This window comes from Mirounga leonina, unplaced genomic scaffold (assembly GCF_011800145.1).
Source record: "Mirounga leonina isolate KUSES-001 unplaced genomic scaffold, KU_Mleo_1.0 Mir_153, whole genome shotgun sequence".
Classification (NCBI taxonomy): Eukaryota; Metazoa; Chordata; class Mammalia; order Carnivora; family Phocidae; genus Mirounga; species Mirounga leonina.
In genome coordinates, this window is record NW_023270387.1 from 5177181 (window position 1) to 5194542 (window position 17362).

The following is a 17362-nucleotide window of genomic DNA, read 5'->3' on the forward strand; positions in this document are numbered from 1 at the left end:
AAAAAAAAAAAAAAAAAAAAAAAAAAAAAAAAAAAAACTGCTTCTAAAATGCGAGGTATCAGGGGCCTGGGTGGCTCAGTCGGTTAAGTGTCTGCCTTCAGTTCAGGTCATGTTCCCAGGGTCCTGGGATCGAGTCCCACGTCGGGCTCCCTGTCCCATGGGGAGCCCGCTTCTCCCTCTGCCTCCCTCTCTCTCTCTCCCTCTCTGTCTCTCATGAATAAATAAAATCTTTTTTAAAAATTAAAAAAATAAAATAAAATGCTAGGTATCTTCTTTAAGCTCTGAATGCTTTTCCACCTCTGTAATTTACTCTGAAGATCACAGCAGACCCGCTCTTTGCTCTACAAGTGTTGAAACGGCTTTTGAACAAAAACAGTCAAATCTGATCTGGGTTAAGAGTGAACCACTAGACGTGCAGGGACAAAGAAACATAGAGCAAAAGAACGGAGAAGGAATTTAACGTTCACATGCTCTAATTTTGAGAATAGCAGTTTAAAGTTATGTGGTCAAAAAAATGACATACAAAAAGGCTTTTTCATGTTAAAGTGAAGAGCAGTTAAAGAGCAAATATCTACATGAAGGGAGCTTGTAATAGGTAGCGGCAGGTGTATTTTCAAAGCTTTTCTTTCTTTAACCTTACTTCCTCCTTCCCACTTGGATACTATTTTACTTAGAAGAAGTTAAACTACTAAAGCTAAATCAATGTACTTGGTTTAAAAAGAAAAACGCACAGGTGAGCGGGGTCGTATGTTAACACAGATAACCTATAACCACGAAGCTTAACCACAGAATAGAAATACCATCACCCCCTAGTGGCGGCCATGTGAAATGCAAGCACAGCACCACAGCTCACTTGTAAGGCTCACGTTGTAGCCCTTGGCAACTGGTCTCATTAAAAATCAATCAATCAATCAATCAATCTAGGCGTGTCAGATCACTTCTCTGGTTCACTCTGACATTTGTTACTTTTTAATGATGCAACCAAAAAGCTATAAATACTCCTTCGGTCTAAGTTCAGGAATAGCTTAACCAGCAAGTTTGTAAAGATAACACCCAGTTCCTTTCATATGTAACACGGCAAGGCAAAATGGTTTACGCTTCTTAAGCAGAAATTTCTGAGACCCCACTGAACGAGGCATTGTGAGTTCATGGCCAATTCCTGGGAACAGTGTAAATCAGTGCCAAGCAATTTCTGCCTGGATACAAAATTTTACAAGGACAAAGAAATGTAGTTGCTGTCCCCAAACGAAACTAAAATTATCAAGCAACAGCCAACATTCTCGCTATTTGTAAGAAATGTAGTTGCTGTCCCCAAATGAAACTAAAATTATCAAGCAACAGCCAACATTCTCGCTATTTGTTCAAATAACTGGGATAGCAAACTCGTCGACAAGCATTTACCAACGGTATACTAAAGAAAGATGGACTTCCAATGCAGCAGTTCTCAAAGGGCGCTCCCAAGACCTTGAGGGTCCCCAAGACCTTTACAGAAGTCTGGAGCATCAAAACTCTTATTATAATATGAACGTGATGCTATTTGCCTGGAGTGCAGACCGTCCAATGAGATTCTTGCCAAAAAAAGATGAGGTTTTATTTTTGGATCTAAACTAGTGAAGACACCCATGACTTCTTGTAGACCAAGCAAGTGTTCCTCTTTGAACATGATCTATTTGCTTACCTTATAGCCAAACAGAAAGAGTCCTAAGAAAAGACTGTAGAGGTCAGCTGTCAGGATGCCCAAGTTCACAGAGGTGGCACTGGTGACTTTAATCACGAGTGGCATGAAGCTGTACAGGCAAAACATACAGAGGGCAAACGCCACAAACAGCAGGGCTACGGAAAAAGCAAAGTGGAATATCTAACATTACAGGAAGAAATCAGAAGGCAAAGACGCTTTTAAGGCTTGGCTGCCATAATCAATTCCCTGATCCTTTCACACACTCTCTGCAGAGCCACTTGCTAATGCTCAGCATTGCAAATGAGACACAGAAAGCTCACAGCAAAAAAAATAATAATAACAACAAGATATGACACAGACTAAGGACTTCAAAATTGCAACAGGGTGTTAGATAGTGAAGGCCACGGGGACTTGCTCATGGTGTGACTGGTTCAACAGCTCTCGCCGCCCGCCTCATCTGCCCACCCCAGAGAACGTGATGCTGTGATAAAAGGTCAGTAAAAGAATCACTATGAAGAAAAATCACCCATCATCTTTTGTTTGCTTTTATCTGGTTCATTGGTTGGACATGACTTGTGTCACTGGATTCAGAATACAGTGTTTTTAGTCATCAAAGGCAGGTAGCTGTGGCATTTTAAGGCTTGGCTGCCATCTCATTAAATTCAGCTCTCAGAAAGCACAGTCCAACCATCCTCTTCGGGACAGAGCTGGCCATGTGGGTGCTCACCACTCAGTTTTGCCACCACTCCTTCAATCCCACCTCCATACTCAATGTACACCCACTCCTACCCACTCACATTCACGCACACTCACACACTCTGGCAATCCAAGTTATTTAATTGAATTAAATTATCCAAGCACAGCATAAGAACTTCCATGACACTTTGTGGGCTATTTTTAACTTCTTTCCATCATCATTAAATATGGTTGAAGGAGTCTTTCTTAACTTTTCTACCACTGTTTTCTACATTATTTATTTGTGCAGGTGCCCAAGAGTATCAGGTGAGAGTCGTAATGGAAGTTGGTGGGTGATTATACACCCTCACAATGTTCGGGTTAATGTTTCACAAATTACATCAAGCAGACAACCTTCACATTAGGTTTGAGGACTCGTGATACAGATCTAGTTGAAAGGGAGTATGACTGAAGGTCAGTCTTGTCAGAATTCCTAGTAAAGAAAAGCTATTCCTGAAGGTAAAGATTAAGAATTAACTCCTGTGAAGATTCATTCACGAGTTCTCAGGGAAAACTCAATGTAAACCCTGGAGCCCTCTGGGTACCAAGTTACTCTGTGATTTTACAAAAATGCTTAAATACTACTCATATGAAGTATTTATTTCTCGACGTGTATTTTTGTCACTTAGAGGAAAGGACACTGCCCAAAGACGGATGACCATTTTATGTACATACCAATCTTCCAGTCCCACCGGATGCCGGCAATATCTTTATATTCCACAATCAATCTAAGATTAAAACAAGAGGTCAGAGAGAGATCCACATACTCATTTTCACTAGTTTATAAGCATTTTAGTTGCTATATTTCAGCTAAGATGAGGAATTACATTGCTTCTTAAATTTTTCTTAGGGTATAAAAATTAAGTGTCTTTAATATAAATAACAAATGAAACCCAAAGGAGCCCACAAACATGCCTGACACCCTTCAAGGCACTTTCCAAATAGTAGCCAACATGACATTATGTTTTCCATTTGAATAGGGAGTTCATATTTTCTGGAAATAACTGAAAAATGAAGTCTGTATGGTAATGCCTCTACCACATCGTAAGGAGAAATCATAAGCATCATGTACATATAAGAAAATGAGGTATAATTCTTGGTATTTCAAGAATCTCCTAATAGTTAGCAAGTCACTGATTTCAAATGGGAATCTGGGCCAAATCAACAATGAATATTAGTAGCTGGAAAGTAATCATGTACCATATATGCGCTTATTTTGTTTTTAAGGGAGATTTTAGACTCTTACAGCTGTATGCCGCTGATAATTGTTCCAAATAAGCCCACCATCCCTAAAAACTCCTGTCTGCTCAGCTTCTTCACAATGTATTCTTCACACACGTTAGAAACAGCATAGAGGGAAGCCCCAAGAAGGACCAAGATGTCACCAATCAGGACGTCACTCCCTGTAGGAAAACAAGACACAAAGAGGTAACACAGTGTTAAGACAGGGGACCCTTTCTAGCTTGCTTCCAGGAGTATATCTGGTTCACATTCATTTAAATAAGATTTTACAGAAGGAGAAACCCTGGTTTCTAGAAGTTTAAGGACTCTTATTCCTCTCACTTTATGGCACAATTCTGCTGTGATTTTTCATATTTTGACCCCTCGGGAGACGACGCAACTGTAAGACGGATAACATAAGGCCTTAGGAAATGATTCCATGACAAAGAAATTAATGGAATTCATGGAAGGGAATTAACTAAAAACTACAGGGAAAGAAGCTAGGTAGTCAACTTCATCTTCCCTCAATCCAAGGACATAGTGAAGTCACGTGCACACTGGGCGAATTCAGAGGCCATATTTAGATTTTATAGCATCCATTGTCTGAACTTTGGCCCAAAGAATGTCCAAGTGTTCTCATCCAGAGAGCGACTGAAAAAGAGGTCGGTCACGCAGTGGACATGAAGTTTCCTTCTGATAAAAAGCCAAGAATCTACAAGTTTTTCCAGTAACTAATCCGAATGGATGGGCCAAAAGAGGATTATTGCAAATATTTAAAGAAACTTCTCTCTCATGAGACAAAACTATTTAGTGTGACAAAAAGAAGCAAGGGCCATGGGCGGGCAGGGACACAAAGCACGTTTGGCGGAAGGGGTCCCAATAGCAGAAGCAAGTAAATCTGAAAATAAAACGTAAAAGACAGTTTAGCCAAGATATGCTTTCTGTCTTTTCCCACAGAGCTTTGCAATACAGAAGCGAAAACATAAGCAACGCTTTTTTTTCTGTGAGCGAAGCAAACAAGGACCACAGCCTCACCTGAACTGTCTTCCCTCCCCGCCAGGATGTCTGCACCGACCATTGTTCCCACACCCAACAGACATACAGCCACAGCGACGAAGTGGATCACTCTGTATCTTGCATAAAGAATAAACCACGAGAGAGCCATCAACACAGGGATCCCAAAGCAGTCCAGAAGCTGCAAGGAAAGAGACACAAATGGTGTAAACATCTGTCCTCAGCTATACGACGGGTAAGGGATCCTCGGAGTCCGCGTTTATTCCTGCCCGCCCTGAACATCTCGACGGCGGTTTACCGGGATGACCTGGATTTACTTTTACCTGGATTGACTCGTTGAATCTTCACAACCCTGTGAGACCGAAACCACAGTTCCCATTTTACGTATGAGGAAAACCACAGTTCCCATTTTACGTAAGAGAACAAGACAGACACAGCGCAGCCCTTAGCAGCATTCAGAAGGCTAGCCAGACATAGAATAAACAGTCACAAGCAGATATTTAGGTGTCATTGGGCTAATAAGCCCTACCAAGTACAGGAGATTGTCACAAAGCCAAAAGACACCATCTCCCTGACAAAGTGTCCAACCCCACCCCAGCTCACAGAGAGTCCTCTTGCTCATCTTCATCGAATACTCCTCCATCACCTGCTGATCGTGGGTCCAAAAAATACTTCCTCCACCCCCGATATTGTCAGGCTAACAGGCAGTGCCAAAATCACAGCAAATTCAGAATCACTTGGAAGATAAAGGGGGAAAAAATGGAGATTTTATTCCCTCGACTCTTGAATTCACAAATGTTGCGAAGTGCATCCAAGGATAAAAAATATATTCCGTATACTAATAATATTCCCGAACCTGCTTTACTGCTCCTCCTGCTCTTTTTTTAACCTTGTCTCGGATGCTCTCTGTGTCTGTCTCGTTTTGGACAAGGCAGGCCCCTAAATCTCCTGCAGCCTGTCCGAGCCCGTCACGGCTGCTGACTGATGGCCTTCCACTGCAGTGTTCCTGCTGGGGGGCCAGCGCGCCGGGAGCAGGCATGAGCACCTTGCCTCGTTATTCATTCAGCTACACGGCTCTAATCCCCTAAGTGCTTTACTGAGCCTGCCTGAATGACAAACCATTACACGATGCCAAGGATAACAGCCCATCCCGGAAGACGCCGGCGGAATCAGCCATAATGACTTAACAAAGTCTGAACGATGTTCCTTAAACAAAAAAAGTTTAAAAAAAAAAAAAAGGTCACTCTCAAAAGTCTCACAGGAGACTCCCTCTCCTTCAATTGTGTCTTAAAATCAGACTTAAATTTATTCTATTTGGGGGGTGCCTGGGTGGCTCAGTCGGTTAGGCATCCGCCTTCGCCTCAGGTCCTGGGATCGAGCCCCACGTCGGGCTCCCTGCTGTCTGCCTCTCCCTCTGCCTGCCGCCCCCCTGCTTGTGTTCCCTCTCTTGCTCGCTCTCTCTCTCTAATAAATAAATAAAATCTTTTAAAATTTTTATTCTATTTTTAACCATTTTTGGTGGGCAATGAGTGGCCATCTAAGGGAGCTGCCTATGTAGTCCCGCCACTGACCAGCAGCGTGCTCCCCAGCCGGTCCCCCTTGGCGTCACAACATGAAACGAAGAGATCAGACCACGTGGTCTCACAGGTCCCTTCCCACCATAAAGTTCCCCGACTTCTCATCTGCTATCGAGCACACTGGCCATCTATCTACATCGACTCTCCTCCTCACAGTGCACTCTTGGTGATGAATGTCTTCTCCTTGATGTGTTCAGGCCCAAGAGCCTCCCTATTTAATTTAATCTTTAAAAACCAGTGTTCACCCACAGTCGGCAAGGTGTGAAGTCAGACCCCCGGGTGGGGGGAGGCACAGATACAAAACTGAGTTAGGCTTTGTTGGAAATACTTTATTAGAGATGGAGCAGAGAGGAGAAAGTGAGATTGAAGGAGGCCTTAGAGAACGGAGGACAAGGCTTCAAACAGCAGCGTGTTCTAGAAAGAACAGAGCAGCCCAATGGAGGAGAACCTGGCTGTGGGTGGGGGAGGAAAAGCAACAGCAGTGGGGTAAAGCGGGGGGACACACGGGTAGAAACCTAGTCCAACGGGCGCCGACGGCCACGTCCTGAGCTCCATGCAAACCACCCATCAGTGGTCTGCTATTCCAGAATCTCTGAAGGAATCCTTAAGCGGGAGGTTCAGAGACGCCCAGGGCCCAACTTCCATCCTTCCACCCACACTGCAGATTTACTCAAGTAGAGAATCAGCTGGAAGAGTCTCAGGGAGAGTCCCCAACCACGGCAGCAGGGAGCTTTAACTGCTAGATGCCCTTTTTACAGACTCCTTGCGAGGACCAGAAGCACGTAACTTTTGACGACCAAATGCTTGGGTTTTTCTAAGAGGCTAGAATGAAAGAAAGTGTTTTCAATAGTCTAAGGCATAAGCTTCAGTCAAAGACACAACTCTTAAGTTTTTTTGCTTAGCTGTGTTTAGACCTTGTACCAAGTGAAAACTGGTCATTATCGGTCGTCCGCAACCAAAGTTTCTGGGAATTATAATCAAGTAATTAAATTGTGTATGAGGAGGGTAGAACGTGACTAGAAAAATGGCATCTTCTACATATGTATATGCTTATTACCCAGAGCTAAAAGCACACTTGATCCTATCTGTGATGAACTTGATCATTTAGGTAACTCCTGGTTTTAATAGTGTTTTTTTTAAGATTTTATTTATTTATTTGTCAGAGAGAGAGAGAACACAAGCAGGAGGAGAGGCAGAGGGAGAAGCAGGCTCCTTGCTGAGCAGGGAGCCCAATGCGGGACTCGATCCCAGGACCCAGAGATCATGACCTGAGCTGAAGGCAGACACTTAACCGAATGAGCCACCCAGGCACCCCTAACTCCTGGTTTTAATTTTTCTGAATGCTGGGTTTTCTATGTGCCTCCTGTGATATCTGTCTTAACCCATATTTCCCCAAACCAAAGGTCTGCTGAAGACAATGCTTAGCATGATTAGCGCGATGATACAGAAGAGAAAATATTTAATATGAGGCATTCAGATAATAGTAGCATTTAATGTATATTCACACCGGAAAAGTACTGAATTGTCATCAGTCTTTATGTCTTCCAAGTGAAGTAAGTCTAATTACACTTTAAGTCTTCCAGAGATGAAATAAGGACACCACGGTTTTATATAGTGAGAAGACTGATGCATCAAAAAATTACAAATTTCAGGGCGCCTGGGTGGCTCAGTCGGTGAAGGGTCTGCCTTCGGCTCAGGTCATGATCCCAGGGTCCTAGGATCGAGCCCCGCGTCAGGCTCCCTGCTCAGCGGGGAGCCTGCTTTTCCCTCTGCTCCTCACCCCGGCTCGTGTTCTCTTCCTCTCTCACTCTCTCTCTCAAATAAATAAATAAAAATCTTTTTAAAAAGGTTACAAATTTATTAAACTGTGAAGACTAAACCTGGCATCGAGGTCTCTCACTTTCACCTTCCTTCATGAAACATTTTCTTGTTAGCTGTGGAGAGTCACCGTCATGATATAGCCCACAGTTTGCTAACATCAAGACAACTGAATCAGTCTTCCTCAACACCTAGTTAAAAAGTACTGTTCTGCAGGAACATTTTTCTTTCAATCCAGCAAGAATAAACCTAAAAGAGGAATAGTGATATCAGTTTTACCTCTGGCTACCCAAGGTGCTTAATCTCTACCCCAGATGTCTACAAGCTTCTTTCCAGGGACTCCAACAGTTCCTTTTGTCTCGAATATCTACTTTACTAGCAAACCTCCAACTTTTCTATAGCACAAAAGTATATTCACTTTATATGCCATCTTTAAACAAACTTAAAAAAGAACTCTTGTCAACATCACAACATCAATTGCCAACTAAATATTTATGCTTATTTTGGTAGCAACTGTTCTATTCTGTAACAGCATTGGCAGTTTGGGAACTGATTAACTTGCATACATTTTCACTGATTCCAGGAAATTTTACTCATTAGCACACATGGCCCACGAAGAAATAGATAGCATCCACCTGTACTTAGGTTTTCTGCCAGTGAACAGCTTTTCCATAAAATTTGGTTAGCACATATGGGCTCAGATTCTTCTCTGGAAGCTGAAAAATCCACACGGGTGAGAGGAGGCCCCCCTTACCTGGACACTGGTTAGCGTGGTGTACTGATATGCTCGGACGATCAGGTAGTTAGCTTCCACGTCTGCTAACCCAAGTAGGATGTACTTCCACCATTTTCTCTTCAAGATGGATAACAGGTTATCACTCCCTGGTTCAAAGAAATCTGGGTTGGTACATGTTACTTGAAAATGATGCTAGGCATATCAGTTTAGAGATTAAGGAGTCAAAGCGAAGGTTTGCTTTGTCTTTTGAATGTGGTCCCTTCTAATCTCCATTACTCAGAACCAAAATGCCTACAATAGCTCAGCAAGTGTCAGATTTTTTTCTACTATGAAACCCAAGCTAAGATGTCAACATAGACCAAGGATTTAAAGAATACGCCAGAGAGAAAGTAAGTAGGAGAAAAGTGGTTAAATTTCATTTCCTACTGTAACAGAAACATAATAACCAGGTATGGGTTTGGATGTTGCCATTCCTGACAAGCTACAGATTATCCTATAAAAATCAAATGTTTTCTTATGAATCCAAGGGTTATTTAACCTCTGCACATGGTCATTCTTTTGGAAGAAATGTGCTTTCAAGACAAAATTAACTCAGTGATAAGTCTGAAAAAAAGATTTGGTGGCATCACTGAAGAAACACCTTTTATCCCCCAAATTCTACTTATTCAAGTTAACTGCAATTCACTTCTTTGGAGAATGTAGTAGACAGGAGATACATAATTAGCACATATATGAGAAGGCTTTATGGTAAAAATAACCTGCAAGTGAGAATCATAACCAAATAATTATCATTAAAACCCAATTAGGAGGAACATCCTGAAAACACAAAGTTAGTCTCCCTCAACGTCTGACAGAGCATGGCAGGCACCCACCAACCATCCCTCGGGGGGACCTCACTGATGTACTTATGAGTCACACTGACTTCCTAAAGGCTAATGTTTACAAAGGAGCATCCAGAGCTATTAACCATGTACCCAATTCTATTTCCAACTCCTAAAGTTCTTACCAAATTTGGTACTTTCCCCTTAAGATGTTTTCCCCTCTCCCACAACTGGTTTCCACTTTCTTTCAAAAACAAGTCACTTATCCCGACACCAGATACCATTGGGCATTAAGGTTCATATTACATGAGGATTTGCAAACACCAATGATTTCATTATGCAGCTCAAAACGATGAAAATGGAAGCACTGCCCCCTCCCAATCAGTTTGGGTTACCCATAGTCCTCACGTTTCTGAGTTCAATCTCATTTCATTTGTTTTTCAAAGTCATGCTCTCCTCTTGTGGGAAGGACATTTGTCATGACCAGCAGCCCCTAATGTGGGGTGCCGCTGAGAGCATGAGCTCGGGGGCAGGCTGGCTGAGTCGGAATCCGTCTCCACCGATTCCTACCTACATGACTCACGGCCTGTTACCTACGTGTTGCACGCCTCAGTTTCCTCACCTGCAAAGTGGGGGTAACAGTAATACCCAACTGCTTCATTGGGAGGATTCAGTGAGGTAACACATCACCAAAGTGAGTTAAGCAATTAAAATGATGCCTAGCACAAAAATGTCAGCCAGAATCTAGCTCTTCCCATTTTCTGTGTAGCTAGCTACAAATCATATTTCTATAATGACTCTAAAACAACTTCACCCAGGCGTCTGGGTGGCTCAGTCAGTTAAGCCTCCGACCCTTGGTTCCGGCTCATGTTGTGATCTCAGGGTTGTGAGACTGAGCCCCGCATCAGGCTCCACATTCAGCAGGGAGTCTGCCTGAGATTTTCTCCCTCTGCCCCTCCCCCTGCTTTCATGCACATGCTTGCTCTCTCTATATATAATAAATAAATAAATCTTAAAAAAAAAAAAACAGCCAGTGATAAAGATGTTAATTCCTTGCCAATTCCTTGCCTTTGTCTCTGTCATGACATACACTTGATCTACATGTAACCAGTGCTCCATTTAATGTTCTCCATTTGGCTGGAAATATATATTTTGGAGAGTGAGGCTCTTTTTAAGGGTTTTTAATACTGTCTCTTAAATCGATCAACCATGGGAGAAAAAAATAAAACCTAACTCGTAATGGCGTTTACACTTTTTTTTATATTTTTGTTTTTCAATTTTTTTTAAAGCAATCTCTACTCCCAAAATGGGGCTCGAACTCATGACCCCGAGGTCAAGAGTCCCATGCTGAGCCAGCCAGGCGTCCCAGCAATTTTTTTATTTTTTGACAACTTCTATTGGGACAGTTTGGTGCTCCCCATTTTAATCAACAATTTCTGAGAATTATACATAAATCTCCATAAATTTTCGTAGCATTCAGGGGTGTCACAGTTTTCCAATAACTTCTATGAAAAATAGTTTCCCGTTCTTGGTTTTACCTCGCATTTTATTTTTTTAATATCCAGAAGCCAAACATTTTTATGAAGGTAATTTGTCGAAAGGGTCATCCTCATATTTGACCGACCTGATTGAAATGTCAGCATCACTGTATAAAATAGAAACAGCAAGCAGTAGTTGATAAAGCTCTGAAGCATGGGGGTGTTCACTCTGTATTCTTCTGCGAGGTACTGGCTGGTGACGGCTGTCCCACATATACACAAGGACAGCATCTGACCCAGGGCAACTGTCTTCAAGATACGCCTGGGAAATAAAGGAGAAGATCAGAACGACTCGCAAGTTATTCCTTACACACACACACACACACACACACACACACACACAGAGGCTCAACACAAAGAAATATTCTAATTATTCTAGGTGGTTCTTTATTTCACTTTATTGCTTACTTCATATGCACCAAAATTGAAGTTTTGTATTTTGAGAGACTATATCTTTACTCCCTCACATTTCTGATTTTCCCCCTCATTCCCACAAAAAGACATATTCCCCACTTCCTTGACCATATAGAGATCGTTTTGATTACTAAGCTTTGTCATATACTATTTGAAGTGTGTGTGTGTGTTTTTAAACACAACTTTAACTTTAGTTTTAAATTCTTCCTATGCATTAAATGTTTACCATTTTCTCAACCTTTCACTCGCCCAGAGACTTGATTTCTTCGACTAGAAGCAATGGCTTTCAAGGTTGCCTCCATGTTTGAATCTTGGAGACTTTTTAAAGGTTTCATTTTTTATTTATTTGAGAGAGAGAGAGCATGCGCACACGAGTGGGGAGAGGGGCAGAGAGAGACTCTCAAGCAGACGCCCCACTGAGTGCAGAGCCTGATGCGGGTTCCATCCCACGACCCTCAGATCATGACCTGAGTAGAAATCAAGAGCCCAACACTGACTGAGCCCCCCAGGCGCCCCTGAACCATGGAGATTGTGAACGCCAACATTCAGCGGCATCCAGACCGACTGCATCGTTGTCCCTAGCAGTGGGTTCCAGGCATCGGTGATGTTCCAAGCTCCCTGGGTGATTCCAATGTGCAGCCAAGACTCTGAATCACTGCTCTAGAGGCTGGCACTTTGGATCCATAGAAGAATAAGACCCAGACTCTGCCTTTTGGCATCTAAAAAAAGAGACATCTGAACAACCAACGAAAGCCATGTCAGTAAGTGGAAAGCAGAGGATGACATGAAAGATGCCACATGGGTAGAATGTACAGAATCCAGCAGCCTGTTAAACCTCAGGGGGAAGTGTTGAAAATGATCTCTGGGTTTCTTTTTTTTTTAATATTTTTTTTATTTATTTGAGAAAGAGAGGGAGAGAGAGCACAAGTGAGCACAGGGTGGGGATGAAAAGAGGGAGAGGGAAAGAGAATCTCGAGCAGACTCTGGGCTGAGCACAGAGTTGGCCACTCGATCCCACAACCCTGAGACCATGACCTGAGCCCAAGCCAAGAGTCGGACACTCAACCAACTGAGCCACCCAGGCGCCCCGACCCCTGGGTTTCTAGAGAAGATGACTGGACAGATACGAGGCTGCTGAGCAGGTCAGGGAATACAGGACGAGAAGAGGTTTGGGCAAGGGGAGGGTCATGAGTTCAATCTGAGAGCAGCAGAAATTGAGAGGGCTGTATTGCTGGAGGAAAAACAGTAAGAGGTTTCACAGGAGGCTCTACGAAGGCCCCTGGTGAGTCTCTGCTTCCTGGCATTTCTGCCCCATGCGATCTCCTCTTGAGTGTGCACAGGATCTGTGACTTACTTCTAACCAGTGGAATACAGTACAAGTAATGGGATGTCATTTCCATGAATACATTCCCTAAGGTTATCACTTCCATCTTGCAAGTCAACTCTCCTCTTCCCCGCTGGCCCCCATGAAACAAGCTTGTACAGAGAGACCCACGTGGAAAGGAACCGAAGGTGCCTCTGGCCAAACCCCAGCAAGGAACTGAGAACATCTGCCCACCGGTCGGCAAGGAAATGAATCTTGCAAACATCAACGTGAGCCTGGAAGCAGATCCCTGCCCACTGGAGGCTGCAGCTGGGTCCCCAGCCCTGGCAGACACCATGACTACAGCCTTGTGAGGCCCTGAAGCAGAGGGCAGAGAGATGCCTATTCTACAACAACTGAGTCTTATTTTAAGTCTCTACGTTTGTGGTAATTTGTTACCCAGTAATAGATAACCAAGTTGAAACTCTGGATTTCAGAAAGTTAGACCCCATCTGTTTTCTCTCCACTACACATCCAGGGCCTGGAACTTTGCTGTCACTCAGTAAGTATTTGTTGAATCAATGTAAACAGATAAAGAAATGATCCTATATGCCCAAATATATGGTAACTCCAAACATAAGACACTTATCTAGTTTCCCAGTGAAGTGCAAGAGTCAGAGAAAGACTAGAAATTATGCGAGTGCCGTGATACAGAAGCTAAGAGTGGAAAAACTTTTTTAAAAGGAAGAGATCATCAATATGATAAGTGTCAAAAACTACAGAGAGAAGGGGTGGCATTATGCCTAAAGGGACATAGTTGGACTGGGAAGCTGGAAGTCGCTCATACCTTTGAAGAAAGCTTTCGACTAGTGGGAATGCCTAAAGTCAGATTCCAGTGGGTGGGGTGAGTAGGCTATGAGCCACCCCAGCGAATGCACCAAGCATAAATCGCTGTTTTTTTTTTTTTTAAATGATGAAAAGGAGAACAGAGATAAGGAAAGAGTGTGAAGAACAAGCAGCAGTGTTGAAGACAGGTTTATTATTATTTATTATTATCATCATCTTGTTAAAGGATCAAGGAAGTTTAAACATAATCTGGGAGATGAGCAGAAGGCAGTATGAGTGAAAACTTGAGGACTGACAAAAAAGAAACTGAAAAGAGATTATAAAGACAGCTCCTGGAAGGATCAGGGATCAGGACTGAGAACACCGCCACTTTTTTTTTTTTTAAAGATTTTATTTATTTATTTGAGAGAGAGAGAATGAGAGAGCGCACATGAGAGGGGGGAGGGTCAGAGGGAGAAGCAGACTCCCTGCTGAGCAGGGAGCCCAATGCGGGACTCGATCCCGGGACTCCAGGATCATGACCTGAGCCGAAGGCAGTCGCTTAACCAACTGAGCCACCCAGGCACCCCCGCCACTTTTGTTTAAAATGTTCTCTATATAAATCCTTCCAGAGTTGCTCTAAGCGAAGTAGAAAATACCAAAACTGCAGAAGACAAAGAATATCTGTTCTAACAGTTTACAATGTATTTTTTTCCTCTGGAATGTTCAAAAAGGGGAAGTTTCCTAGGTGAGTCAACCCTAGCTAAACACACTTGAAGAGCCTTTGCCATGTGTCAGGACAAGAAAGTAAAAACTGAGGGGCACCTGGGTGGCTCAGTCATTTAAGTGTCCAACTTGATTTCGGCTCAGGTCATGATCTCAGGGTCATGGGATCGAGCCCCATATCCGGCTCCACACTGGGCATGGAGCCTGCTTAAGATTCTCTCCCTCTCCCTCTGCTCCTCCCACTGTTTGCACATGCGCTCTCTCGCGCTCACTCTCTCTAATTAAAAAAAAAAAAACCTGAATAGTCACTCTCTGTGCCTCAGAGGTTCAGAGTCTACTGGGGATAAAGAGGTCAGTAAACTAGGAATTAGGACAAGGCAAATACTATAATGGGCTGGCTTACAAAACTTCAAGAGTTCACCAGACAAACACAGCAAGGAAAGGCATTCTAAGCAGAAGGAACAGCATACACTAAGGCACAGAGCCCTAAAACAATATGGCACATTCAGGGATTTCAAGTGGGTTGGTGTACCTGCAAAGAAGGTGAGAGAGGAAAATGGCAGCAGATGAGGATGGGAAGAGTCCACACAAGCCAGATCAAGAAGGGCCTTGGATATAATGCTCTAAAGTTGGCTTCTTATCTTGCTGGGGGTGAGATCACTGAAATCTTCTGAATAGAAGGGAGTAAAGTGACTAGTACATCAGTAACTGATGTCTCAGCACATAGCACCAAAACCTTACCCTTAATGCCTAACATGAAAACCAGTTAAAGAGGAAAGTTGACAGAGAGCAGAGTCTAGAATAATACCCAGTTTTCTAGATCAGACAACTGGATAGATCACAATATGGTTAATAAGTTCCCAAAGGCAGCAGGAAAAGGCACATCTTTTTGTTGTTGTGAGATGGTCAAGGAAAAATATCCAGTAAGCAGTTTAGAGCTGGGAAAAAGGACTGGGCTGCAGAAATAAATTTGAGAATCAAAAGCATAGAGATGGTAACTGAAGTTGGAACATAAATGATACTAAGACACATACGTAAAAAAACAAAAAGAGGGTAAAAAAAAAAAAAAGAAACACTCTGGGAAACAGCAGGACAAAGGGGCCAGAGGAAGAAGAGGAATTAGGGATAGGGATGAAGAGGCATGGCCAGAGGGAGGGAACAAGGAAGGAAGAACATTCTGGAAGCAGGAGAAGATAGCACTTTAAGGAGAAAGCGCTCTACAGTTTGGGCTGCAGCAAATTTCTCCTCACTGCACCACCCTCCACAAATCCAATCTCTACTTGATAGCAGGAGTCAATGTTCCAAATGCTAACTGAATGTTAATGGGATCACTCCCACGCTTCCTGAAATCTTTCTATGGATCCCCTTGGTCCTTAGATGAAAGCCAAACTTTAAAATGGCCTACAGGGCATCCCATCATCTGCCCTTTGCACACTTTGCCAGTCTCATCTGGGACTACTCTCTCACAGCTTTAATTTTTGACTTTTTAAATTTCTATATTTAAAATATAACAAAGTATAATGTATAGCCAACACGCATTTATGTATCTACCAAGGAGCTTAAGAAGAAAACATTGGCAACATCGACATATCCCCCTCCTGCCCTCCCCAGCTTCAGCTCTCTGAGGTAACTAGCTAATCCAGAACTGGGCATTTATCATGCCATGCATTTCCCTATACTTTAATATTTATGCAAATATCTCTAAGCAATAAATAGCATTGTTCCGCTTGTTTTAAAATTTTATATAAACAGCATAATATGTATGTATACTTTTGTTGCAACTCGCTGTTTTGACCCACATTGTAGGGAGAGTCATCCATGTTGATAAGTTAGTTCTGGTTCATTCCTTTCTATTACATGATCATATCACTTTATGCATTCCCTTCTTGATATTTAGGTTGTATTCCAATGTGTGTGTGTGTGTGTGTGTGTGCGTGTATGCACGCACACTCTTATAAACAATGCCCCTACGAACATTATTGCATATGTCTCCCGATGGACATATCTAAGAGTTTTTCTGGTTTTTCGCAAACTGGTGCAAATGGGCTGCTGATATGCTAAGATGTAATCTCCTCAGGATGGCCTGACATAAGCACTCAGGATGGCCTGATAGGGACTACTCAGAGTATCCTACGAATATAATGACTTCCTATTTGTTCCATGAAGTTTAAAGGAATCATTTGCTCTGGAGAAATATCTCGGAGTGGAATGGCTGCTCTTAGGCTAACAGAAGCATCTTCAATTTTGTTTTGCTAGATGGCTCTTTTTAAAGGGTTGGGTTACTTCATGTTGTTCATTTACTCTGTTACTCTCAAAACTGCGGGAATCTCCACCCTTCAAGGGGAAGAATGATATCAATAACTGGTCAGATGCAAAGACATTTTTTTTTAGACTATGGAAGGACATTTTCAGTCAGGTGAGCAAAGAGTTCAGGACTTGCTCCCACAAGAGTAGCAGTCTTTCTAGGGATGCCCTGCCCGTCACAGGCTGATGAGGCAAAATGGATCCAGGGCTTTTGACCTCTTCCTCTTATGCTTACTTCTTTCTAAAGGAGACATTGATTCTAGATGTTAGGCTAAACAAAAGAAGTTTGCTACTTGGTCTGCCTAGAGCACTAGGAGTCTACAGAAGTTAAGGAGCCAAAGCCAAAAAGTGGGAAAGTGTATTCATTCTGTGTCACTGTCCCCAGCTACATACTTCCCTCAGGAATCATGTGAGGAAGTAACCTACACAAAGAAATGCTTCCAATTCTCCTGCATTTCATTGTTCAACTGGTAGCTCTACAGCACACGTTCTCAACATAATCCTCACCACTCCCCGGAGAAAAGCAGGACTCCCCTCCTGTTATGGACGAGGAAAATGATACTCGGAGGGACTCCATAATTCACCCACAGTCATACAGCTAGGAGAAGACACAGGAAGTCAGTACTCTCAGCTATTAAAAGACTAATCAGGG

The 17362-nt window shown here is 42.8% G+C and overlaps 1 protein-coding gene across 1 annotated transcript in view; it reads right to left on the bottom strand.

The window, feature by feature from the left end:
* The window catches only part of SLC35F2 (solute carrier family 35 member F2), a 15430-nt gene extending 3610 nt beyond the window's left edge, over window positions 1-11820 (bottom strand). Inside the window, exons 1-6 of the mRNA XM_035008850.1 lie at window positions 11225-11820; window positions 8798-8925; window positions 4670-4829; window positions 3660-3816; window positions 3089-3141; window positions 1679-1833 (exon numbers count right to left, since the gene is read on the bottom strand). Of these exons, the coding sequence (XP_034864741.1) occupies window positions 1679-1833; window positions 3089-3141; window positions 3660-3816; window positions 4670-4829; window positions 8798-8925; window positions 11225-11369 (798 nt within the window). The 5' untranslated portion in view covers window positions 11370-11820. The remainder of the gene's footprint in view (window positions 1-1678; window positions 1834-3088; window positions 3142-3659; window positions 3817-4669; window positions 4830-8797; window positions 8926-11224) is intronic.
* Window positions 11821-17362: the final 5542 nt, after the last annotated feature.